This window comes from Camelus bactrianus, chromosome 18, assembly GCF_048773025.1.
Source record: "Camelus bactrianus isolate YW-2024 breed Bactrian camel chromosome 18, ASM4877302v1, whole genome shotgun sequence".
Lineage (NCBI taxonomy): Eukaryota > Metazoa > Chordata > Mammalia > Artiodactyla > Camelidae > Camelus > Camelus bactrianus.
Window position 1 is genome coordinate 33,946,470 of NC_133556.1, and position 26,495 is coordinate 33,972,964.

General features: G+C 46.9%; 1 protein-coding gene across 7 annotated transcripts in view; it reads left to right on the top strand.

Annotated features, from left to right (window-relative positions):
- The window catches only part of CLEC16A (C-type lectin domain containing 16A), a 196,337-nt gene that overhangs the window by 41,835 nt on the left and 128,007 nt on the right, over nucleotides 1-26,495 (top strand). For 5 of the 7 annotated variants that reach the window (XM_074346794.1, XM_074346795.1, XM_074346796.1 and 2 more), the window contains exons 10-12: nucleotides 5,385-5,616; nucleotides 18,026-18,155; nucleotides 21,959-22,059. In XM_074346794.1, the coding sequence (XP_074202895.1) occupies nucleotides 5,385-5,616; nucleotides 18,026-18,155; nucleotides 21,959-22,059 (463 nt within the window). The remainder of the gene's footprint in view (nucleotides 1-5,384; nucleotides 5,617-18,025; nucleotides 18,156-21,958; nucleotides 22,060-26,495) is intronic. The other 2 variants (XM_074346792.1, XM_074346793.1) reach the window with 1 other exon arrangement.

A 26,495-nucleotide genomic window follows, 5' to 3' on the forward strand; every position in this document is an offset into this window, starting at 1 on the left:
TCTGAGCTGGCCTTCCTCTCCTCCCAAGTGTTGTTGTGAACTGTTAATACTGAAAACTCGGATCAATCATTTCCCTCTCCACGAAGCCCTCCTAAGCTCCCCTCCCAACCCGCCCCCATCCTGGCTCACTTCCCCACTCCTTCCTCCGTGCCCTCAGTTTCCTTCATCTCCTAGTGTCCGTGTGGGACACAACAGCAGTACACCGCCGGCTCCTGGCTGCACTGTGAGCTCAGTGAAGGCCTGGCCTTGGCTTCCTCGCTCTTAGCCCAGTGTTGGTGCTTAGTCGGGGCTCAGTGAATGGTCAGCCCTCCGGCGACTGCAGTGAAGCCAGCTTCCCGAGTTGTCTGATTTGCCCCTAGCTCATATTTAGGGCACTGTGACGATCTGAATTTACTGGAAACCTTCTAGGTTAACAGTTTTTTTAAATTGAGAGGTAACATAAATGAAGCACATAAAAGTGCAGTGATCTTCACTGTACTGCTTGATGGCTTCATACACGTGGTTACATTACTGTGTACAGGTGTCCCCGCTTTTCAGAAGTTTGCTTTAAGCCACGTCTCTATTATAGAAGACATTTTTACAGAAGGCTGAAAAATCCAAAGAGGTTTTTCACTTTTACGAAAAAAACTTGGAAAGTGAGAACAGTGTACAGTGCAGGTGCTGCCGCCGCGGTGACAGGGGCAGTGCGAACCCCGAGCAGTGGGAGCGGGGCCGCCAAGCCCCTTCCCTGGAACCACGCTCAGCACCTCAGCATCACGTCCCGTAGCTCTGAACTGTGTCTGTGAGCATCTGTGCTTTATCTCCATTCATTCTGTGCATCTCCGAGCAAGCCATGTCCTAAGGTTACTGCTTCTCTGCTTCACACCCTTCAGGTTCACAGGAGGTTTCGTAGGAACGCTCTACTTTCAGATCACAGGGGAAGCTTGTAATTCAAGTCAAGACAGAAAACATCTCTGGCATCTTGTGTTCCAGGGCACCACCACTCCTGCTCAGTCTGCAACCAGTTCCTCCCCCACTCCTCCCCCCAGCTAATCACCATTCTCACTTTTAGGGGTGCTTTTTTGAAAGTTTTTTTTTATGTGAAATATTTATAACAAACAACATTTACAGTGGATTAACCATTTTTAAATGTATAGTTCAGTGATATTAGATATGTTCTTTAAAGGTATTTTTTACATTTAATGGCACTGGTAATACTTTCTTGGGGTAAAACAATTGAATGATATAGAAGCAACTAGAGTAGAAAGTGAAAGTTCCCCAACCTCAGTATCTTTCTCAAAAGGAACCACTGTTCTCAGTTTGTGTATCCTTCCAGGCCTTGCTCTGTGTACCGTCATGCAAATACCTATCAACGCAGGAAAACATGATGTATATGTACATGTTTTAAGTCAATGGTTTTGTTTTTTATCCATGAACGGAATCCTTGATTGATTGATCGGTCTTTCTTACGCAGTCTGTGTCAGGGTTTTTCTAAGGGGGCACACCCAGACCTAATAGAGGACATTATGTTTGACCTCCGTGGCATCAGCAATGCTGGGCTTGCATGTTTGCATCCTTCCTCCTGAACCCTTGCTCCTGACCCCTCTCGCGGTCCTTGCAGAACCTCTTCTCAGACCCTGCCACCCCTGAAAGGCCTTAGTTATCGCCGACCCCTGGGGGGAGTCACCTTCTTGAGTATGTAACTTTGAAGCCAGGCGCAAAGGTTGGAGGCATGAAGGCTGGTGGAAGGTGTCCTTAACCAGCAGGTGGGGGCAGACACTCTAGGGAGTACTTAGACCCCAGACCACCCCTGAAAACACACTGCTGGACTGCAGCTGGCTATGACCCCAGAAGCCAGGCTGCCTAAACGTCCAGCCACAGAGCCCAAGGCTCCCCTCCTGCATCCCCAACTCGGGTGCCTGGCAGAGTCTCTGGAGGCAGCAAGGAGGGCCCCGCACCTCCACTCTCCCCCTGCAGCTCAGGCTTCCGATCCCTGGGGGGTGAGCCCTTAGGGAAACCCAAGCCTGCGGCGTTTGGGAAACTAGACCTTATTTGCAGGATTCTTTTCTCTGAGGCATGCGTGAGGTGCTTTCTTTATAAAAAGATAAACCCAAAGGCCTTCTGATTTTTGACTCTGAAGTGGGTTTTCCCGTTTCTTCTGGTTGGTTCCATCCTGTTAGCTCTTCCACTAAGTTTGGCTCCTGAGGGTGTTAGGCCCCTTTCTCCATCCACCCTCTCTTTTCTTCTGTTTTCTTCTTCTTCTCTCTGTCACGTTGGATGTAGTATGGATGGGACAGGCCACTCGGCAGCAGTCCATCAAGGCATGCCCTGCTCCAGGCACCTGGTTTAGTGTCAGGAGGACAGCGGGGTATAAGATGGCACTGCCCACGGGGGCTTTCCGTCTGGAGCATCCGGGGTTGGCCAGTGTAACACAGATTCCCGGGGAGCTGGCAGCCGGGAGGCAGGAATGATAACGAGTCCCTGCCCACATTTCCCAGCCACGCCCTGTCAGCATCTCCATGGTAACTATGGGATTTTTGTTGTTGTTGTTGTTGTTAGTATTTTTTCTTAAATAAGACTTTTTAAATATAGAAGAAAAAAGGGGGAAAATAAACTTCATAATTCCAATATCCAAATGATCCCTGTTGAATTTTTTGAAAAGTTTATATGCATATACAATAAGAAATTTCAAACGGAGGAAAGGTATAGAAGTGAAAATCTCTTAAGTGCACTTTTAGGGGTGTGCACACATAGTACCACTTGCCTTTTTTCCTTCCCCAGACATGAAATGCTAATATATTCTTGTGCAGCTTTCCAGGAAAAGTTGTGTTTACACCATCATAAGGCTTTACCCCAAAGGGTCCCAGCTTTGTTCCCTGTCCTTCCTTTTTTATCCTGGTGCTGTTTCTGCATCAGTATATCTAGGTCTAAAAAGACCCCAGTCTTTTTAACATCTACGTGGATTCCCGCTCTATGGACAGACCATAATTACCTAACCATTCCCCTGTTGATGGACATTTAGGTTATTTCCAGCTATTTACTGGGTAGGTTGCATTTTAAAGGTTTGAAATTTCCCTGGTAAGCATGCCTTCTCTGCCTCCCTCCCTAACACCTGATCATTGACAAAAGCATAGCCCTTGGAAAGTTTTTAAATTCATTTTCACAGTTGAGTTTTTCTTTTCTTTTCTTTTCTTTTCTTTTCTTTTCTTTTCTTTTCTTTTCTTTGTTTCTCTCTCTCTTTCTCTCTTTCATGTATGCGGAGAAGGGAAGGTAGCTGTCTATATATTGGATGCTTCCTATATCACCAGGCTCTGAAGGAACTTTCTATCCATGATTTTGTTTAGCTCTAGGAGGCCAGAATTACTTCTCCCATGTTTTAGACAAGAGGCTGGAAGCTCTGAGAGGCCCCACAGCTCATGTAGGGTCTGGCTGGGCTTCACACCACTCTGACCAGCCCTGGACCTCGTGCGTTGCTTCACTTCCCTTACTACTGCCAGCTGTTCTGTGTATCTGAGTCCATGCAGAGCTCAGGGAGAGGTTTCTACATCCATCCATGTGAATTTCTACTCATAGCTTCTAACCAGTGGTGTGCTCTGTGTTTGGTCTCAGTTTTCTGTTCCTGAAAGCTTTAATTACATGTGGCATGCTCCAAAATTCCCTAGAAGTAAGTGGTGATCAGAGGAAGCAGTCACTTCATCTTGAGGCCCCAATTAACCGGGTTTGGGTCCTTCAGGAGAGGATGAGGCCGGCGTCTGGGGCTGCGTTCAATCGCACAGCATCCTAAGTGGGCCCTGATGGATGCTGTCTGTCAAGTGCTGCAAGCTCAGAATGCTCTCATCTCTGGGCTCTTGGTTGTCGGCATCTGTAATGCACTATCTGGGTTTCCTGGACAGTAGAAGCTCGTCTCAATTTAGCTGTCATTTTTGTGGATGAATAATCCAAAGGAGGTAAATAAAAATTAATGTTTGGATTTGGATGCTAATTTAGCTTTCCATTAGGTTTTGTTTTGAGTGTTATTGAAATTAATCTGTGTTCTTTGAGCACATTTCACTTATTGGCAAGGTCCGGTAGCCCCCAGAATATAATTGGCGGTTGTTTGGGGTAAATTCAGAAGATGGATAGACTGTATCAAGATAATGGAAAAGTTTCCTTTAAAACTTTCCTTTTCAAAGACAAAATGATGTCTGAACGTCATCTGGACCCTGAAAAGAGAAAAATACTTCAATCAGAATCCTACCTCAAACAAATCAGGAACAGTTTTATTTTGTTTTTGTTTTTGTTTTTGTTTTTGTTTTGTCTTTGCTTCTTTCTAAACCTGATTCATTTGCACGTAGATGCTTTTCAGAGAGTACTAAACATGAAACTGAGTTTGAGCTCCCGGTGAAACACTGATATTTTAGGAAGAGCTTGGCCTTTGGGATTGGGCAAGTTTCGATTCAAATTCTGACTGAAGCTCAGTAGCTGTGTGGCATTGGGCCTGTCACTTAACCCTTCTGAATCTCACTTTCCTATCTGTAAAATGGGACAGATAATCCCTATAGCTCATGGTTGCTCTAAGAACTGAGATACAGCCATGTTTTCCACAATGTGGGATATGAACCATGGTGACGCACGGGCCTTTCTCATTTCTCTTAGGCTTCTGACTTTTTAGGGAAAAACGTTTTCCTTAGGGGCAGGCTTCTTTTGGGGATGAGCTTTAGAACTCATTGCCAATACTTGCCAGGCTCCCCTTCTAAAGAGAGCCAGCATTTGGTTACACCCAATACACCTTGCTTTTTCTTTTCTGTTTTTTATTTTTATAATAGCAAGATACGCTGGTGTCCCATTTCCATAGTGATATTCAGTTCCTTTTAAAATAAGTATATTTAAACTAGAAGTTTAGCGCAGCACATCAGAGTGCTGTGGTTAAGATGTAAATTGTGTAGATAAGTGGTCTTGAACCCCAGCTCTGCCACCTCCTGGCTCTGTGACCTTGGGCAGGTCATTTAACATCTCTGAGTCTCAGTCTCATCACATGTACAGTGAGCGTAACAACAGTACTATCTTGTGGGGGTTTTGTAAACTTTAAGTGAGATAATATAGTCAGAGGCCTTAGAACAGCATCTGGTGCGTAGAAAGTACCATAAAAGCATTAATCAGAAGTGTGTTTTTGACCTTTGGGAAGCGCAGAGCTGGTACTGGTAAAGTGCAGATGACTTAGGACCATGGGCAATAAATAGTAGCTGGTGCTGTTGTTTAGATTATAGTAATAATGATGTTCATAACAGTTACAGTAATCAACTAGGGGTAGCATTTGTTGTTTTGGACAGGAATTTCTTGGGGCAGAAACTCTCGGGCAGCTTAATAGGATGCAGCGTTGAGTCCAGCGCTCAAATCTGCCTGTTGTCTTGGTTCGACTTTCCTAGGCCAAGCCCAGCATTCGGTGCTTCATTAAACCCACCGAGACGCTAGAGCGGTCCCTTGAGATGAACAAGCACAAGGGCAAGAGGCGGGTGCAAAAGAGACCCAACTACAAAAACGTTGGGGAGGAAGAGGATGAGGAGAAAGGGCCCGCCGAGGATGCCCAAGAAGACGCCGAGAAGGCTAAAGGTACAGAGGGTGGTTCAAAAGGCACCAAGACGAGTGGGGAGAGTGAAGGTGAGTGCGCCTGCAAACGCCGACCTGCGAGCCAGGCTGTCCTGTGTGTGGTCCCCTGTGTGTCAGTGGGTGCACCTGTCGTTCCGGACCCCAGTGTACCTCACTCTGCACAACCAGCGGTTCGGAGGCAGCTGTGGGCAGATCCCGTACAAGGCCTGCCCTTGTCGGATGGGTGTCCTGGAGCAAGGTCCTCTCCTTTTAACAGAGGTCGGTGCTTCCGTTTCCCCAACTGTAAAAAGAGGATAACACGTAGAATTCACTTTGTTTTTAAGAGACCTAGACGGGTTAACACGTGTATCCTGCTGGGGACAGGGCCTGGCCCACGTCATAAGGCTCTGCTGCTGCTGCCGCCTGTCCTGCTGTTATTATTATTATTATCATCATCTTGATCATTATTGCTGGTCTTATTACTCCCGATAACCTGGGGTTAAGATCTTCGACAGAAGTCATCATTTCCAGTGCACTGCAGGAAGAAGAATGCCCATGCTTAATGAAATGATATGCTTTTCAAAATGAGATTATGGTTTGTTGGAATCAAATGGTCAAATATAATCCCCTAGATTCTGACATTAAGATTTTTCCCAAGTCCTGACTGTGTTTAGAGTGAGGTACACTTGTGTTTGGTGCACATGTGCTCAGTAAACAGAATCATTGTGTCCTCTTTTTGCCCTTGTCGGGAATGATTCTGGTTTACTTTCCACCCTCCTCTCATTTAAATGCTAACACCTCCTCCATCTGGAGAGCGTTGTCCTCTGTGGAATGAAGCAAGCTTAAACTGTCCAGTTGCTTGTGTCATGGGCTGGGCTCACAGCCACACAGATGGGGTCACTGGCCACGGCCCCGGGCACTTGGTGGAGGAGGTGATGGGGCGCAAGTGGGGTGGGGGCTCTGCTCATGGAGGCGAACTCCCACCTCACCTCCTGGGACAGACCCAGGTGCTGCTCAGCTCCCGGCTGTGGTCTGCTGAGGCTGTGGGGAGCATTTCCTGCAAGCCGTCCTCCTGGGTCCTGGGCTAGCAGTGGCTGCTCTGAAGCCAGCTTCCCGGCCCATCAGCCTGGACTGTGAGTCCAGGGCATCTGAAGCTGGAAAATGGAGCAGCTCAATAAATCAGTGACTGGAAACTCGTATGTTTTGGGGAGTTTGCTGCAATTATGTAGCTGAAACCCACCCCTTCCCCCACCCCGCTAGCCCTGTTCTGATTTTCTTGGCACTTCTCAGTGAATGTCACCATCACATTTTGATAAGTAAAACTGAAGTGTCTCCCTGGTGCCACCGGCTCATTTTAAGGCTGAGATCTCCAGCATGCTTTTATTTCTGTTCAAAGTGCGCAGTAAGCATTTTGGTTTAGGAATTGCTGTTTGGCTTGGGAAACCTTTGCCAACAGATACCACTGGTGGGGAGGTGAGGGGCAAACACAAGGTAAGCCATACTTGTTTGCTTATTTGGATCATTTTGGGTTTTTTTTTTTTCTAACTTGGTAGAAAATTGCCTGCTTAAACCCTAGATTTAGCTGCCCTGTAGCCACATAGTGGAGAAAATGGGCAACTTCACTCCATTTTGTACACTGTGTTCTTGTCAATTTTGTTTTGGAAAGATGCTACCTCTTTTGTTCCAGCCCTTTTAAGGGCTGCTCTCTAACCAGGCCGGGGCCGTGACTAACCGTGGTGTGGACAGGGGCAGGCTTGGCCTCAAACACACAATCAAATGACTCAGCCAGGCAGCCCAGTCCTGGCGCATGGGGGCTGCAGTGGCCAGACTGCCGTCCCAGCTTCCTGTTAGGATTGGGGCGAGGACTCACGGCAGGCTGATCCCACCTGCCGCATGTTGGGGGCAAGGGGAGAGATGGGCGGATACTCACCTGACTTGTGCCAGACAGGGCCCAGCAGTTTCCGTGGAGGCTTTCTTGGACAGTCGATACTGACTTCAGGGCTCGGTTGAGCATGGCTCTCCACGACCCCCTCGGCATCTTAGCACCCTCCTGTTTTCTCAGGCACTCACTAATCTTCCCGCCCGGCTCACCATAAATCAGTACAACTTTCAGGCCCGTCCAGCAGAGAGATGCCTAACTGGGCATCAGGAGCTGTATTCTGGGGCTTTTTGAATCGTTTATTTGATCTCTTAGACATTCTCTTGTTTGAAGGTACGGCTGGTGGGTATCCTCTCCCTCGGCTGTATCTGTGTTTGGGCATTAATTCCTGTGACCTGGAAGGGTGTCAGGCACATTTCCTCATTCAGTTTCAATCCAGAGAACAGTGTAGATGGGGGAGGTGCCTAGGAGAAGGGAGAGCTGCCTTGCAATCCTGTCTTGACAGCTAGGCTTACTGTGTGCCTTGGATGGTCTCCTCAAGCTCTGGGCCTCATCTTCCTCATCTGGAAATTGTGACTATAGGAGATGTAATTCATGTAATGAACTTTTTTTTTTTTAAATAAGGATATGTTAAGTATTCTTGTAGTTGCAAAATTTAGAAATTCAACTCAGGCTGACTTAAGCAAAAAAGGCAGTTACTGTTCACGTAACTGGGAGGCTGGACCCAGGGGCACGGATGACCACTGGCAGTGCCAGACTCACACCCTGCCAATTTACTGCCAGATGGAGAGGAAGCTGCTCCTTCCCCCTGGCTGCAGTGAAGTCTGGGGGCCAATGATGCTTGTTGGTGAGAATGGGCCTGGCTTGCCCAGCCCTATAGAGGGATGTTCTGTGCTGATTGGCCAGGCCTGGGTTACGCATCTACGCTAAGGTGACTCCCTCAGTAAGAAATGAGGTACGTTCATCAGAAGAAGGGGGTGTAAATGTCGGGTCAGCAGAAACAGCAGATGCTCCATTAGGAAGCCACACTATTTCTGTTTACGCCTCAGTTTTCCTCAGGGCTGTCTTCTTTCTTTCTGTTTTGAGGTGAATATGTGGCTATTTTCTCCAAATTATTCCTTCCCTAGCCTGCTTCTTGCATTGTCCCTAAATCTCAGGGCTTGTTGATAGCCTGGTGACTCTTGTGTAAAGAGATGCTGGCACCAGCTCCTCCCTGCATCCCCTGCTACCCCCATTTTAGTGCTGAAATCTTTACTGAAAAAGGCAGCATGAAGCACAGAAGTGAAAAGGCATGTGGTCACAAGTCACAATTCTGCCATGACCTGATTTGAATGTGGTATTAACTTGTTTTTTTCTGCAAATGCAACACCCAGAATTCACACCTCCTCCACATTTAAGCCCAGACAAGGAAGTTGTGTGAAATGAATGTGCACCCCTGGACCCTCCACTTCCATCCCTGGTTTGCAAAGAAATGTTCCCTACCTCAGGTCCCAAGTAATGGGCAGCTCATTCTGAAACCAAGAAAATCACAGGGCTCCTAATTTTTCAGGAGCTGAATACTGAAAGGAAGACCAGAGGCGCCCTGGCCCCTCCGGCCAGAGGAGTGTTCACCCAGATGCACGTTCTTGTCTCATCCTGCTTTCCAGTCTGAGAGGATGGTCGCCTCTTTTTGGATTCACTTAGAACAGTTACTTGGTGATCCTGGGCAAGTCATCGCCCTTCCTGTGTTTCTCCACCGATAGAGGGGCCTGCGCGAAGCCCGGCCATCAAGGTGTCAGAAACGAGAACATCAGTGCCTCAGCATTTAGCATGTGACCCATGAGCACTGGGTAGGAGCCCTGGCAAGTCGGAGAGCAGAGCGGGGAGCCTGGAAGTGGTGCTTGAGCTTGACTAGGGGGACTTTGTCCTTGGGCACACTGGCAAGTTTCTGTGGGGCCTGTTTCTCTGTTAATTTTTATAACGAATAGTGAGGTGGGAAGTGTGTGTGTGTGTGTGAGAGAGAGAGAGAGAGGAGAGAGGGAGGGGGAGAAGGATGGGTTGGCTGGTAGAGAGATGTAGGAGTATCAGCTTTTCCAATGGGCTTAACTAATATGAAGAGAAGGATTAGAGGTCAGTTTAGACAAATCCTCTGCAAAGCAACTTCCCAGAAAAATGTTCTGAATTCAATCTCATGCTATCCAGTAAACAATAATTAGAAATCAAACGAAAGGGTACCCCAGATACTCAGCATATTCACATCCTGTCATTGCCAGGCACCGACTGAATCTTGAAATTCTGCTCCAAAGCCAGCCAGCAGCATGCGGTTTTGCCCCCATTTCCTAGGTAACCAGCAAGGGCATCTTTCTCCTCCTTCCCTTAACCTCCTTTTGAAGGCTTTCTCATGATCCCCGTCTCCTCTGTTCGTTGTCTGTCCTTGCCGTGATTACTGGACGGTAGAACACAGAGGGCAACTGAGAAAATCCTTGAATTTCTCAGTCAAAGACTGTTGGGAGGTCATGCCCGCCATTTCCCCGAAAAGCACTTCATTTACCAAATATTAATCAGATGAGAATGTACATCATCCCGGGCAAGTTGATGAATTATTGCCGTTATTTAAAAAAGCCAAGAGTGTCAGAGTGCTGGGGGAGCTCATGGACTTGGCCAGAATTGTCATATCCAGGGACAGCAGTTGATGTCCTTGGGTGGCAAGGGTCCTCAGGCCTCTCCTGTGCACTCACATCGTGTGCAGCCATCCCCACCTCCCGGCCCCAGAACTCTTCATCCTCCCAAACTGAACCTGTACCCATGAAACAACTGCACAGATGCTCGTTTACACGACAGAGCGGACAGACAGTGCCGGGAGAGGAGCCCGCGGGCAGCTGGGGCCAGAGGCCTCCCTCCTGATCTCTCTGTGCCTCAGTTTCCGTTCCATAAAATGCAGAGACTGCAGTCGATCAGCATAGCCCCAGCTGTGGGATATGGAGATGGCTTTGGGTGGGACAGAGAGGGCCTTAAAGACCATGGTGAGAGGATTCTTGCCAAGAGCTCAGCTCCAGGGAGGCTCGTGGTTGGTGTGTGCATCCGACACCCCATCACATTCCCCAGTCTCCCCCCTTTCCATTCACACGACAGGCCTCAGCACCTTTTCATTTATTTGTTGTGTGTGTTTTCACAATTACTTTCTACTTCTGTTGGCTTTATGCTTATAGTAGTAATTTCTAAAAATGTTTTATTTGAAAATGATTTCAAATTTATAGAAAGTGAAACAAAAACAAAAATAGTATAAAGAACATCTGTTTACTCTTTACCTGCTTTCTCCTTTTAACGTCTTATACCCCATTTGCTTTCTTACTTGCATATTCTCTCTCTCTCCACACGTTCGCTCTCTCTCTCTCTCTCTCTCTCTCTCTCTCTCTCTCTCTCTCTCTCACACACACAGACACACACACTCTCTCACACTTTTTTTTTCTGGGTAGGGTACACCCATCATGCCCCTTCCCTCCTAAATTCTTCAGCCTGCATTTGCTAAGCACAGGGCATCTCTGTCGTGACCACAGCACAGTTACCAGCTTCACCATAGTTTCCTTCTGTCCGTGTTCCAGTTTATCCGTTGGCCTAATGGCGCCCTTTGCAGCATACTTCCTCCTTGCAGTATAAAATCTGGGCCAGACTCAGATCGTGCCCTGAATCGCCATGTCTCTTTAGCCCCCTTCCTCTGGACGTTTCCACAGTCTGTCTTTCTCTTTTACAACTTTGACATTTTTGAAGACTACAGAACCTCTCCCTCCTTTGTTTTAGTAAAACATTCTTCATTCTGCCTTTGCTGTTTCTTTGTGATTAAATTGAGGCGATGCATTCTTGGCTGAAATACGGCCTAGGTGACATGTCCTTCCGTGGGTGTCACATCTGGAGGCACATAACATCCTTCTGTCCCTCATGGGTGATGTTAATTTTGGCCACCTGGTCAAGGTACGGCCCAGTTTCTCCACTGTATCATTACTTTCTCTTTTCTTTGAAACTGATTAGCAATCCATGGGGAAACACTTTGAGATAATGCCGATATTCTGTGCCGCATTAAAACTCCCCCCTAGATGTGGCATTCACTGACGAGTCTTGCCTGATCCCGTCTTTACCAGGATGGTGGTAGAATGTTGGTTTTCCAACGTCTCCGTGTTTAATAGTCAGTCCTCAGTATTCCACTGTAAGCAAGACTCCTCCCTTCTTCCCATTCATTTATTTATCTGTCTGTCTATTCTTGGCACAAAATCGTGGATTCCAGTTTTTTAGTGGTTTGTATTTCATCAAGACTCCTCTCTTCTTCCCATTCATTTATTTATCTGTCTGTCTATTCTTGGCACATTATCATGGATTCCGGTTTTTTAGTGGTTTATATTTTATTACTGTAATGAATTTGATGCTCAAATTGTCCCAGATTTGGTCCTTGGGAACCCTTTCAGACTGGCTACGTCCTTGTGATATCCCCCCGTCATTTTTTAAGCAGTCCTTACACTTTCTGTCATAACAAGGTTCGTTTCCCACCTACTCTGCCTCCCTTGGGGTTAGTCATTTCTCTGAAAAGCCCTGGTTCCTTTCAGTGGGCAGCAGTACTAGAGGCCAAGATCTGAGCACTAGCTATGCTCATCACCACATGAGATGTCTTACTTTTGGGCCCTTTCAGTGGACAGAGCTAGAAAATACATGCATGTAAAAGTACACATTACCAATATCTCCAATTCCAATGAATTCCCAGAGTTCTTTCTTGCCTTCCTTCTCCCACTCTAGATTTGTATGTTTCTTTGATAGCGAGAGCTGTGGCTCCCACTGACATCAAAACATTTAGTATTTGCTCAGTCCTATAATACGTCTTTAAAAGTTTCAGAATCGTTTATTGTATGATAAAGAATTCAAGGTCATTTGCAGTTCCCCGCCCCCACCCCCAAGTATTTTGCCTGTATCCAAACTGAGCATATAGAGTCGGGTATTGTGTTCATGGACTACTTGGATTCGTCTACCCTTCCTTTCTTTTCCCCCTTCAGGGTACATGTGGTATTCATTTGAAATATATTTTAGCCCTTTTTTTTTTTTAAGTTTAGGATTCTCCCTTCCCATTCATATTGATTTAATTTCTTAAAAAAAAAATAATTTGGAATGTTAACAGACTCAAACTATGCAAAAGGGTTTGTACAGAGAAGTGTCCTTCCCTCCCATATTCCTTCCATCCTATTCCCCCGCCTCTTATAGATAACTAACATTGTTTTCTGGACTAGCCCTGCTGTGTTTCTTTGTGTAAAAAGAAGCAGATATATGTATGCTTTCTAATTTCCCTTCTTTCTTACACATGGCGTATAGCCCACGGTATATGCTGTTTGGCACTTTGCTCTCTTCACTTAGCACTGTCTCCGGAAATAAGTCCGTATCAGTTCCCAGCGATCTTCCTCATTCCTTTCTACAGCTGCACTGTGTGTGTACCATAGTTTATTCAACCAATCTTTATGCTTGGACATTTAGGTAGTTTCCAATATTTTGCAATTACAAATAATACCACAGTGAATACCCTTGTGGGTGTGCATTTTCATATCATAGGAGGTGTATCTTCCAGATAAATTCCTGTAAGTGGGTTTGCTCAATTGAAGGGTATAGGAATGATTTATTTTAAGTTTTCTTTTAAAATGTATTTAAGTAAAAAAAAAAAAAAAAGTTCAAATAAAATGATTAAATAAATAACAAATAGTGGAGGCAACCCACAGACACGGCAGAAACTGTAAAGGCAGGCAAATGGGTGAATTTGGGGCTAGGGTGTTGCTACAGTCCCCTTCAGATTCCAAAACAGAAACCTCGTCTAGGTGGGGGCTCATGGTATAATAACTGAGGTTCAGATGGCGCCCCCTGGGGATTCATCATCAGAGCCTGGGTCCTCACCTCAGTGACCATCAGTGGAAATCTGTGTCCATGTGAGCCCACTGACGTGCTCTCCCTGGTGGCAGCATGGTGTGTGCACCCCGGGAGGGGATGCAGGCCACACCGAGGCAGGCATGGTGCCAGAAGGGAGATGTGGCAGTAGGGGCCCTGAAGGCTGTGCAGAACCACGCCGGACGTCCCGGAGTGGCATAAAGAGGGTGCACTTTGACCCTCAGTCACTAAGACAGGCCAGATCCTCTTTGGCACCCACTTTTAAAGATGGCTGTGGAATCCATTTTAGAGTGGCGAGAATCTGGTGGGACCCTCTCCCCAGAAACCTGTTACCCACTCCTCACATGGCCATGGAGCATTTTGCATACAGTTTCAAGGAGTTGGCCAACCTAAGAAAGAATTGCTAGTTTTAAGAGTTGTGTGGATAAACTTTTTAAAAAGAAATGGGGGAAAACCTGTTTGGCTTTGGAAGAACTGTTCAGTGGAAAATTAAGTGGAGCAGCATCCTGCAGCTGTGCTGGCTGGAGCGGGAGGGATGCGGGTGCAGCTGTGAGAAGCGGGCTGACACAGCTGAGGTTCGGAAACCTTGTTGTGCAAGGAGAGGCCCTTGTGAACCTGGCCCTGCCCGAGTTCTCCACATGCGGGATGCGAGGGGGCAGGCTTGGCTTTCGCCACTGCTTCTCTAGCTGTGTTAACAGTCATTACGCTCCTGGGTTTCTGTTTCCTCATATACAGTCTCCAGGACCCAACTAGTGGTCTTCAGCCCATTTTGTGTGAAGCTCCAGAATCCCAGAAAGGAGCTTTAGGGGCCTCTGTGGAGTGCGTGAGGGAACCCGAGGTCGGAGACGATGGGACACCCACCCGCCCTGGACCTGGAGCAGCTCCCCTCTCCCCTCTTACTGTGGTGGTGCCCTGGGAAGTAGTCATTCAGAATTAACGTGCACCCACTTAACACAGTTTGATGAGCACCAGACTGGGTTATCTTTAACCCCTCCCCTACGCCAGGATTCTGATCATGTCCAGGGAGTTTAGAAAGGCAAAAAGGGACAACCACATCACAGCAGGTGGAGGCACTCCGGCTTGGGCCCCATAATCATGGGGAGTCCTTGGAACTGACTTCCTGCCAGGTCAGCCAGGCAGGCAAGGAGGAAGTGGGGCTGCAGCAGTGTGGGAATCAGGTCAGAGGTCACGGGGCAAAAGCCAGTGGCTGGCACCTCTTCTCATTTGGTAGTGTTCAGCTGTCTCTGACGGCACACCCCATCCATAAACACAAATAAATACATAACTTTAGCATGCATCTCCCCAGTATGTATGCATTTATTATGAACTATATACATGCTTGTCTTAATGTGCTAACGTTATATGCATCATAACATGAACAAAATAGATTTTTAAAAGACAAGGATAATTAAAAATAAAAGAAGTACTCCCCAGTGAGGTGTCTGCATCCTACTTTGGAGAAGACGAGGGTAGTTGGGAGGTACCTGAAGGAGGCTGGTGGCGGGGAAGATGCAAGGACAGGAGGGGAGGGTGGTTCTCAGACGGCAGTCCGCATCGCCTCCTGCCCTCCACCACGTCTCCGTGCGTTCATTGTGAATTGACTCACTTATTTTTTTCTTAAATTTAGCTTCATCCTAAGCAGTAACATCCACAAAAGAACAGATTTTCTGTGCAGTTAGAATTTTCTTCTAATGCATTTCTAATGCCTTGGATGCAATTCTAATTTATTTTAATGAACAGATATAAAACTATGCAAACACAGAACACTTAAAAATCACATGTCAGCCCCCACCTGTGTGCTGGGGGATGGCCCTGTGGGGGCCACTCTGATCTGTGATGTCTGACTTCAGACCACTGGGAGGGAAGGGGCTAGTGAGACCGAGCCTCGCCCCTCCCCCCAGCTCCAGGCCCCTGTGGACGTGTGGGGGTGCACTCCTCCGTGTCAGAGGACAGTCTCAAGCACAGTCATGTTTAACAGTCCGCATGGGGGCGGGGATGCGACACCTCCCTGTGAGGACACTGTGCACACACTGATCACAGGCTGGGGATGCGTTACACATTACAGCTGCCATGCATCACTGCCAGCCCTGCCTGCCACCGAAACCTCCCATCCATTCATCCATTTCAGAGATGTTTAATGAGCATTTGCCTTGTGCCAGGCCCCAGGCTAGACGCTGGAATTCTGGGGGAGAACAGGACAGATAAGGCAGCTACTCTTAGAAAGCCCACATCCTAGTGGGGGAAGGCCAGCAGGAAACAAGCAAACCAATACGTAGGAAATATAAAATCCAAGTACAGGTTTCCCCCGTGATCCGAAAGTAGAATGTTCCTATGAAGCCTTTCGTTAAGCCAGAATGGCGTAAAGCGAAGAGGCAATTGTCTTAGGTTACGTCTTGCTAACAGATGCACAAAATAAATGGAGATAAAGCACAGATGCTCACAGACACAGTTCAGAGCTACGGGACGTGATGCCGAGGTGCTGAGTGTGGTTCAGGGGAAGGAGCCTGGCGGCGCCGCTCCAGCTGCTCGGGTGCGCACTGCCTGTGTCACCGCAGCTGCAGCACCTGCGCTGAACGCTGTTTCTGCTTTTCACCTTTTTTGTGTGTGTGAAAGGGAAGATCCCTTTCAGATTTCTTTCGGTTAGTGAAAACAGGTACTGATGTAGGTCTTTCATAAAAGCGAAGTGGCCTAAAGCGAACATTTGAAAAACAGTAATAGTTATAAATACTATAAAGTAAAGATAAGGGGGGAGGGGACAGATCTCTACAGACGAATTCCAAATAATTCATGTAGCCGTTCCTCCCTCAGGAAGATAGAACACAACTCCCTACTCCTTAAGCGTGGGCTGCGTTGAATGGCTTGCTTCCAAAGGGTGTGGGGTGAAAGGAAGGAAAAATCACTTTCCCGTGGAGAAACCTGACTGACATTCGCTTGGCCAAGTCCTGCAGATTAACACCCACAGTTACAAGCAATATCGATAGCCTGTACCCTTGATAGGAAGTGATGAGAAGGGCACTTCTCTCAGTGGTCTTCCTCCCACAAACCTACAACCCCAAGTCTAACTATCAGAAAAGCATCCGTCAAATCCAGATTGAGGGACAGTCTACAAAAAGTGTGACCAGTCTCCTCAAACTGTAATGTCATCAAAAGCAAGGAAAGGCTGTGAAACTGTCATGGTCAAGAGAAGCCTAAGGAGACCTGTAACATGGCACCCTTGATGGGGTCCTGGAGCTGAGAAAGAATGTTAGGGAAAAACTAAGGAAATCTGAATGAAGTATGGCATTTAGTTCATAAAAGCTGAAAGAGGTAAAGGAAAACCCAGTGGAAAGAGTGTCTGAGAAGAGGACTCTGAGGTGGTGGCATTTGAGCTGAGCCTTGAATGACATGACTGAGTCATGCCTGGATAGGGAGGACCTGTGAGAGCGTCCCAGGCAGAGGAAACAGCTGTGTAAAGATCCTGGGGCAGAAAGAAGCTTGGGTAATGGAAGACGAGTGAGAAGAAAACTCGGCACAGCTGGTGTGGTGCCGGCGGAGAGAGCCTGGCGGTGAGGCCAGAAGCCAATGGGGCCAGGCCATGCCAGGCCTTGATGCCGTGGACGGCATTTGGATTTTGTCCTGGGTGTGATGGGAAGACAGAAGGGCGACCTGAGCTAATTTCCACTTAAAATCACTTGAGTCTGTGCAAACAGCAAACTAGGGGGCAAGGAAAGAAGCAGAGGCCAAGTGGGAGGCCCCTGCAGGAGCCCAGAGAAAGACATGGCGAGGCCGTGGCAGAGCCAGGGTGTGTGCCCATCCTTCCCAAACAGAAAAATGCTCATCGTTGCTGTTCCCTCATCATGTCTCCCAAAGATGGGGGGACAATACCTGAACTCTGGGATCGAGTATTTGGAGGTCCACACTTGCACGTCAGGGAACTCTGTAACAGGGACACCTCACAACTCAGCAACTGCCCACCTCTAACTCAGGACGTTTCCTTTGTTAGTTCAAGGGTGGAGGGTATAGCTCAGTGGCAGTAGGCATGCTTGGCATGCATGAGGTCCTGGGTTCAATCCCCAGCACCTCCCCTAAAAATAAATAATAAAAACCTAATTATCTCCCCCCAGCCAGAAAGAACAAAGAAAAAAGCCCTTTGTTGGTTCAGATTTTTTCTTGCAAATGAAAATGTACACCGTGCTTAAGTCGGGGGCTACAAGTTGCCCCTATTTAATTGGGAAAAATAAAACGAGGCCCCTCCCCTCTCTGCCTGCTGGGAGTTGTAAATGGGAAGGGAAAACGAGGGCTTCGTCACTCACGTCAGAGCCTTTTCTACGGTGTAAACAGTTTCAGAATATTTTCAGTGAATTTGGTTATGTTTTATTAACCACATGCCATTTCTTCCACGCTCCTCAACTCCTCTGGGAAGGAAGTGTGGTATCAATGAAGTAGAATAAATAACTTTTTTCTTTTAAATCTTGAAATAAATCATTGCAATCTGTGCTCTCTTGTTAAAATCAGGGCCACATTTCTTGGTGTTGCCAAAATGAAAGGCAAGAGAGGTCTGGCTTCCGTCTTATTTCTCCCAGCGTGCGTGTTGCTGATGCTCCTGTCACCACTGTCGAGCATTTGCTTGACGTGTTTGGAGCGGTCTACAGGCTCCATCTTGAGCCTGAGCGTGTCTGTCAGTCTCGGTCTGGAGCTGGGTGGGCTCACCCCCATGTCTGTGTTTGCTTCCAGAGATAGAGATGGTGATCATGGAGCGCAGCAAGCTCCCGGAGCTGGCGGCCGGCTCCTCGGTGCAGGAGCAGAACACGACGGACGAGGAGAAGAGCGCGGCCACGGGCCTGGAGAGTGTCCAGTGGAGCAGGTAGTGCCCGCCTGCGCTCACGGGCCTTCGGGGTGGGGCTGCTGCTCGGTCTCTGGGATGAGGCAAGGGGCTCAGCCGTGGGGATGTGGGCCTCGGTGGGTGCCCACTAGGGATTACCCACTAGGGCCTCTTCCCGACACCCAGATGAGCTTTTCTGCCCTCAGCCAAGCCAGCCTGCTTCTCCAGCCGCTGGCCACCAGAGGCACCGTTCCTCTCCAGAGGCCACAGGGGCAGAGCTGGCCCTCAACCCTTCAGGTGTCACATTTTTTTCCCACCAAACATAGGGTGGTGCTCACCCCTTTGGAAGAATGACCAAGATGTGGCGCCACCACCCCAAGCACTTCACTGCTGCGCCCCATCCTAGCGGGTGTGGCCCTGTCCTGGCCACACTCTGCTGCCCCAAGAAAGGACCCCCTTGGGGGCAGCGTGTGGATTTCACTGTCTCATTCATTCACTGCCACGCCCACTGCGGGCACCATTTAATGCTGTATTTCACGCTGCTGTCCCCCTTTACTTTTTGCTTCATCATTCATTTCAGTGATGGCCGCCCAAACTACATCCACTGAACCTTGGAGATGCCACGTTTCCTGCACCCTTGCTGGAGCACCACGCCTTTCAGAATGGGATTGGGTGCAGGGCTGCTCGTAAAGTTGCAGCAAACTGTTAGGAGGGCTTCTTCATCTCAGTGTTATTTCCTTATCAGGTGGCCCTCCTGCACAGACGCCTGCAGTATCCTCCTAATCCCGTTAGTGTTAGTAAATGCCTACAAGGCCTTCACTCCCGGAACGCTTACAGTGGGGCAGATGAAACACACACGCACACACACACACACACACACACCCATCCTATTATTAATCCAACTTAAAATGAAGAGTTGAAGCACCATGATTTTTCCCTCCATGTCTTGTTTATCACTTTAATTGGCAAATGGCTCAATTATCTGACAGGATTCATTTTTATCAGATACACAGTGGAGCCATTTTTAGTTTTGGTTAAATAAAAAACATTGCAGCACAGTGTGGGCTGTCCGTTGTACTGACAAAGACCTTTTTGATTTTGTTTGGTGGCCAAAAAAAAGTGATATCTGAAGCTCTAAAAATTAAGGAAATCTTATTCTAAACACAGAAGAGGTGGGGAAAACAACCTTTAGTTGTTTGGCACAGCATTAATTAGAATATGAATAACTGAAAAACCAAAATTGTCATGGGGAATGTTTAAGCTAATATAGGTGCATCTGCTTAATAGAATATTAGCTGCTGCTTTTAAGTGAATACTGTCATGACGTGTTCAGTTTCTTAGAATCTAGTAAATGGAGACAGCATATGTTTTGCCGAGTGTGGTAATATTGTAGCTTTCCTAAAGGAAGAAATTATACTCATGTATTGTCAAAAACAAAAAGTCAACGAGACCGAAAGGTTCTGTTTGAATATTGGGGTTGAGACCTCGTTTTTTCTTGCATTTTAGTGACACAGAGTAGGGTTTTCTTAGAGTTGACTGAGATTGTTTCTTTTGGTGGGGCTGGCATCTTCTACCATGTGGTTTGTAATGGAAGCTGATTGATCTTGTGCCTTGAATTGGGCCACATGCAGACTTGTGGCCCCAGGAACCTCTGGGCAAGAGCTGCACTCTGCTCTGAGACCAACTGAGTGCCAGGGAGAGACTGGCCCAGGTGGGGAGATGCTTCTCCTTTGAAAAGGTGTTGAGGGGTTGGTTGTCAGAGACACCGCCACGGACTTCTGTCCTCCCTCCTCCTGGCGCTGAGGGTGAGAGAGGGGAGAATTTGTCCTGGGCATGAATTGGATCTTGACATTGGTCCACTTGTCCAAAGAAACAGCACAGTACAGAATGAAACTGTTCTCATAGTCCCCATATATGATGCGCTGCATCTGCGTTCATGGTTAAATATAGGCCTAAGAAACCAAAGACTATTCAAAACATTCTTTCTGTTCTTTAAAAAAAAAAATTAAAAAATGTAAAAAGTAATGCACCATTCAGAAAAATGTAAAGAACCTTGATAAGTATAAAAAAGGAAGAAAATGTCTCCATAGTTCAAAGGCAGCTGTTCCTAACGTTTTGGTATTTCCTGCTAGTCAGTTTTCAATGCCAATATAGAGGGGATTCTGCCCTCTTTCCCCCCAGTAGCTTATACCAATACCATGTCTACCATTTTTTATTCTTTTTTTTCTGTCTAATATCAAACCCCAAGCATCTTTTTCACTTTATTGTACCCTTAGTAAACAAAATGCTAATGTCTTCATAATACTTCATCTCAACAAAGATGGTACATCCACCCAGCCCTCCCTCTGCTGCTGGGCCTTGGATTATTTGTATTATTCCCAAATCAAAATACAATCCAAATTCCAAGCAGCTGGTTTACAAGAAAGTGTTTCATACTTTATCCTGCTCTTAAATTGGGAAGTATGATTGCTGGGGGCTTAGAAAAACTCAAATCCACACGTGGCAAAACTCTTTACGCATCTGAACGGTGATGAGCAATCTGTGTGGGGAGGATCTGGGCTCCAGAGCATCAGTGTTCCCCTTCAGGTTCTTTCTTTAATTTCTATGTGTTACATGTCTGTTTGAAATGTCATGACCAGTGCATTTCATTGCTTTCTTTTTTGCATTTTTCAATATAATATTTTGAGTCGGTGGTACAGTTATAGAGTTCAAAATTCAAAAAGTATAAAAGTTGTATGCAGTGAATAGTCTCCCTGTTTCTCTGCCACACCATCTCACTCCCCCAGTCAGTGATATTGACAGAGGCTTGTGTCCTTCCAGTGAAGTGTGCCCTTGGCCCCTCGCTGAGGCGCTCTGCTTTCTTGGCTTCAGCCTGGCATCCAGGGCAGCTGCAGACGGTCAGGGGGCCAGAGCCTCCTGCCTATAGGCCAGACCCGTGCAGATTCTATTATCTTCGTGTTGAAGAGTCTTTCCAGGCCAGGCCCTTCACCTGGAAAGGCGGCATTCGGGGTGTGTGGTTTGTGATATTTGCAGCCACTCTGTGGATCTCACCCACGAAGTGTCAGGGGTGAGAGATTTCCTGTCGATCCTCACCAGTCAGGGAAAGCTGCTCCAAGAAATTGCTGGGCCAGGACCTGCTGAAGTGAGATCGTGGAGAAGTGCCCTTGGAATATTCAGGGTAGAAATTGGACAGCAGCTCGTGTGTGTTCCATCATGTGCCGGGGCCTGTGCTGAAGGCCTTTCAGTTGTCATTCACTTGAGTCTTCTTAGTAACCCTGGAGGATCTTAATCCCCAGCTTATGGATGGGGAAAGGGGGCGGTTTTTAGGTAACTTACCCAAGGGTTTGCAGCTCAGAAGAGGCAGACTCAGAATGTGAACCCTGGCAATGTGGCTCCAGGGCCCACATTCTGAAATTGCCCAGGCTTTTTGGTGCCTTCTTCACTCTTGTCAGTCTACCACGTTATCCTGTTTTCTTCATTCTCTTGTCACTCTTTGAAGTGTGACATGGTGTGTCTGTTCTCTGTCTCTGCCCCCAGGCATGGGAGTGCCACTAAAGCAGGGACTTTGTATCGTTTATCCCCAGTGTCTGGGACAGCAGGTGAACGATTGTTGAGTTCCTTAGCTGGTTTCCCCTGGAGATAGCAGTTTCTGGTGGTAGAGCCTGCCTCTCAATCATCTTTTGTCCCAAGTGCCCAGTGCTGGACGGGGACACGGTGGACGCACCGCATGCTGGCGGTGAGGCTGGAAGAGGCAAAGGCAGCCAGCATCCCTTGTGCAGGTGAGAGGAGAGAGGCGTTCCCCGACACATGCCACGAGGTTCATGCACTCCCCTCCTCTTTTCCAGACCCTTCCTGGATATGGTGTACCATGCCCTGGACAGCCCGGACGACGATTACCACGCGCTCTTTGTGCTCTGCCTCCTGTACGCGATGTCACATAACAAAGGTAAGCTGCTCACCTCGCCTGCCTTCAGAGGAAAGGAAAGCTGCTTTCCTTGAAGAATTTCCTTTCTGGTTTTGGCAGACTCCCCCAGAACTTCTCTTCTGCCTCGTTCCAATTTCTCAGGTGCTTTTCTGCAGACGAAAGCCACAGGAATTGGTTACTCAGGCAATACAGGGGGGCGGAGAGGGGAGGTTCAAGTGTTGACTGTCCAACCCAGCATGACTGTGTTCACACCGTGGTTTTTCTTCGACCCCTTGGTTTACAACTGACTTAGGCTTCCGACCTCTTTCCTAACATCAGAACTGAAATCAGTCAAATTGTAATCTTGGTTTTGCTATTTTTAATAGTTGATGTTCTGCTCTGGGTTCAGAGCTAAAATAGGCTCTGAGTGGATTGTGTGGATGCGTAGTTTCCTTTCTGAAGAAAGGTGTGGTTCTCTGGCTTCCCCTGTTGAGGCTGAGTGGTCAGGCCCAGGCTCCCGCCCAGCTGACAGATTTGAGTGGGAGCCATTCATTCACTTCCTCTCTGAGAACAGCCGCTGCTGTGTGCTCCACCTGGCTCGACGCAGGGCAGCTGAGTCCTAAAACCGCCGCATCAGAATCCCTTTGAGGAAGAAATCAAGGATATTCCTTCTGGCCCCTGTCAAGCACCGGGCTTGGCACGGACGGGACTTTGCATCAAGTGATGTAGGTTTTTCATAAGCTTGTTGGGAGGTAGTTGGAGGTGGGTTCTACTAAGACAGCCTCTGGCTGGAGTCGTTTAGAAAGCACTCAACTTGACGAAGTATGTATGTATTCTTAGATCATTAACTGTGATAAGTAAGTTGATTAGTGGCAAAGGAAAATGTAGTGAAAAGGCCTCCCCTCCCGTATTTGTCTCCAACTCTCTTCTTCAAAGGCAGTTCATGTTAAGTTTCTTGTGTGTCTTTTTAAAGATATCCAAGCATTCCCAAGTACAAGTCTATATGATTTGATTTCTGCAGCTGCCCCCCAAACATAAATGGAGGTTCATCCCTCATTGTCTGTTCTGTGCCTTGTTTTTCTCACACCATCATGTATCAGCATGTCATTTCCCGTCCCTAAAGAACTGCCTTGTTCTTTTTAATCCTTTGTCTGTGCCATCGTTTGTTTTGCCATCCCCTTTCTGAGTGACACTGAGGTTACTTCCGAGTGTCTCCTACTAGAGACAGGGCCAACCGCGCTGGCTCTTCTCCTGTGTAAGTCACTGTGCTCTCATGCAGGTGTGTAGATCCAGCCCGAGTCTTTTCTAAAAGAAGCATAGCAGGCTCCGAATCCTGCTGCCATTTCCCTCCCAGTCTTGTTCACTCCCTTGGCCTCTGTGATCCCTGCCAGCTCCTGGCTTGGCACCTGGCACACAGGAGCCCTCAGTTACTGGGAGCAAACAGAACTCCGTGAGCCTGACTGACTCCCACCTGTGGGCCGCCTGCTGTTCCCCTGACCCCCACCTTCTGTGCCTGTCTCCTTCCAGCTCTGCGATCTCCGTGCCAGCCCATGGCATGCTGGAGACTCCTACTTAGGTATTTGAGCACCACCTTGAAACAGTCTGTCTACACCACACTGACCTCATCACACTTCTGCCATTTCTGATTCAGTTGAAATTGCCAGCCAGGGTTGAAACTGCCATGACCTTTATTAGCTCTTTCCCTCCTTTGATCCCAGCATTTAGTCATCAAGTGTTGTCATTTCTCCCTCTGCAGCCTATCTGATCAGCAGAATTTAACCGAGTGCCACTCCGTCCCTGGTTCTAGGCTCCGTGCTGGAGGCGAGAACCAAAGGCATGAGAGCCAGAGAGATCTGAGTACGTCGTTCCCGTGGCCATTATCACAGCCTCCCCGAGGGGTCAGACATATAGCTGTTGTGCAGTCCATCCTCTGTAGCACTGCCAGGTGGTTCTCTGTGAGACTGTTGACTGTGTCCTTCCCCTATTCAGAAATCTCATGCCTCCTTCTCTCTCTCAAACTCCACCCTCCTGTACCTGTCACTTTGAACATCCAGGTTGCACCCACCATTCTAACTTGATCTGATTCCGCTGACTTCCCTTCACAGACCCTTGGCTTTGGCCCAGGGGGTCCAAATTCTTATGTAGTAATTGAACTATTTCATAGAGATAAACTTATAGTTGCTTTCGTGGTGCTCACTGAGCTCTTTAATACTCTCTTGGTTGCAGAAACCACCTCATGTTAACTTAACTAAAAGAGTCTTACAGAAAGGCCCCTGGGGCAGCTCATGGGATCCCAAGAGGTTGCTGAAAAACCAAGGGAAGGGCAGGAACCAACCAGGTCCGGGGACTTCCTTTAAGGTAGATCGTGATTCAGGCCCAGCAAATCCCAGGCTGGGAGTCTGTCTCCAGTCAAGTTTCAGACTCTTGGGCAAGAGATCTGATGGTTCCAGTTTGGTGATGTGTCTTACCTCTAGAACAGTCAGTGAGGCTGGGGCATCAGGATCACACAGCACAGAGTTGGCCCCAGGGGTTTCAGCTCTTGCCTGGGTCTGTTTCCAGGGAAGGGAGCTCCTGCCTGTTCCTGACTAGTCTGCTGCTTCTTGTATTCATCTGCGTTTTTTCCTGCCATTTTCTCTGCCCTAACATCACCACCTATTTAAATGCTACTTGCCTCTCAGGGGTCTGCTTCAGAAGTCACTTTCCCTGGGAAGTTTTCTCTGATCCCTTCAGGTGATTGATACTCACTCTGGGTTAGTACCGCCTAATGTGGCAGGCACATTTTATACCTTGCTGGATTTGATTTGCTAAAATTTTGTTAAGGATTTTTGAATCTGTGTTCCTGGGTGATACTGGTCTGTGGTCTTCCTGTAATTCTCTTGTTTGCTTTTGAGTTATGCTCACCTTATGGAATGAATTGGGAAATATTCCCTCCTCCTGAATTTCCTGGAAGAGTTTTTATAAAACTAGTATTATTTCCTCCTTATTTGGTAGAATTCACCAGTGAAGCCATCTAGGCCTGAAGTTTTCTTTGAGAAAAGATTTCAAACTACTCAATTTCTTTAGTATATAGGGCTATTAAAGTTGATCTGTTTCTCCTGCTCGAGCTTGTGTCTTTCAAGGAATTTGTCACTTACCTAAACTATTGAATTTATTGGCACAAACTTGTTTATTATGTTCCCTTATTATCCTCGTGATGTATGTAGGACCTATAGTGATGTCCCCTTTCTAATTCATGCTATTGACAGTTTAGGTCTTCTTTTTTTTTTTTCTGACCAGTTTGGCTAGAGATTTATCAACATTATATTAACTTTGTTGGTACTCTCAAAGAAATTTCTTTTGATTTCGTTAACTTTTCTCTATTGTTTTTCTGTTTTATATTTAATTAATTTCTGTTCTTTATTTCTTAAAAATAAAGAACAGCTGCTTACTTCAGATTTAATTTATTCTACTTTTTGTAGTTTCTTAAGATGGGAGCTTAGATCATTGTTTTTTTTTAAGCTATTCAATTTATTTCATTTTACTTTTTAAATCAACATACAATAAAATTAGCTCTTTTGTGTGTAGTTCTATTAATTTTAGTATATTTATGGATTTGTGTGAACACCACCATAATCAGGATACATTGTAGTTCTACCAACCAAAAAAATTCCTTCCTGCTATTCCTTTTCAGTCATACCCTCCTCATACCACTCATTGGTTTTTATACTTTTCTTCACTTATAAAATCAAAGTTTAATGCTGTACATTCCCCTCTAAGCACTGCTTTAGCTGCATGCAATAAATTTTGATATATATAGTTTAATTTTTTTTTCAGTTTAAAATATTATATAATTCCCCTTCTGATTTATTTTTGTCTGTTCTATCATCTGTGTAATTTCTAGCCATATTTCTATTACTGATTTTTCTCCCGGTTTGGTTTTGGGTCATTTTTTCCTTTCTTTTTTCTTTTTGCATGCCTGGTATCTTTTGATTGGTTGATAGTTACTGTGAGTTGTTGGATGTGAATTCACTATTGGATGCTGAATTCTTTCTGCCTTTCAGTATTTTTGGATTTTCTCGTGGGACATGGTGAAGTTACTTGGAATGAGTTTGATTCTCTTAGAAGCTTGCTTTTAAGCTTTGTTGGTGTTAGTCTAGAACAGCCTGTAGTCTTAGGCTGACTTGGCCCTGGTACTGAGGCCATCCCCTTCAGAGGACTCTGCCCTGTAAGCCACAGTTGGGTGGTCCTTCTGTGCTGGCCTGGGGAGCATGAACTCTCCTCAGCCCTGTGTGAGCTCCAGGGGCTGTTCCGCCTGCCTCCTCCCAGTGGGCCTTTCCCTTTCCTCACCTGCGTGCAGGGCACGGCTTAGTGGAAGCGTAAGAAGGAACCCCCTGTAGATCTGTGCAACTCCCTCTTCCCTGGCCCTCTATCCTGTCAATTCTAGTCCCTTGGGTTCTCTGAACTGCAGGCTCTTCTTTCTCATCTCAGAGACCATGGGC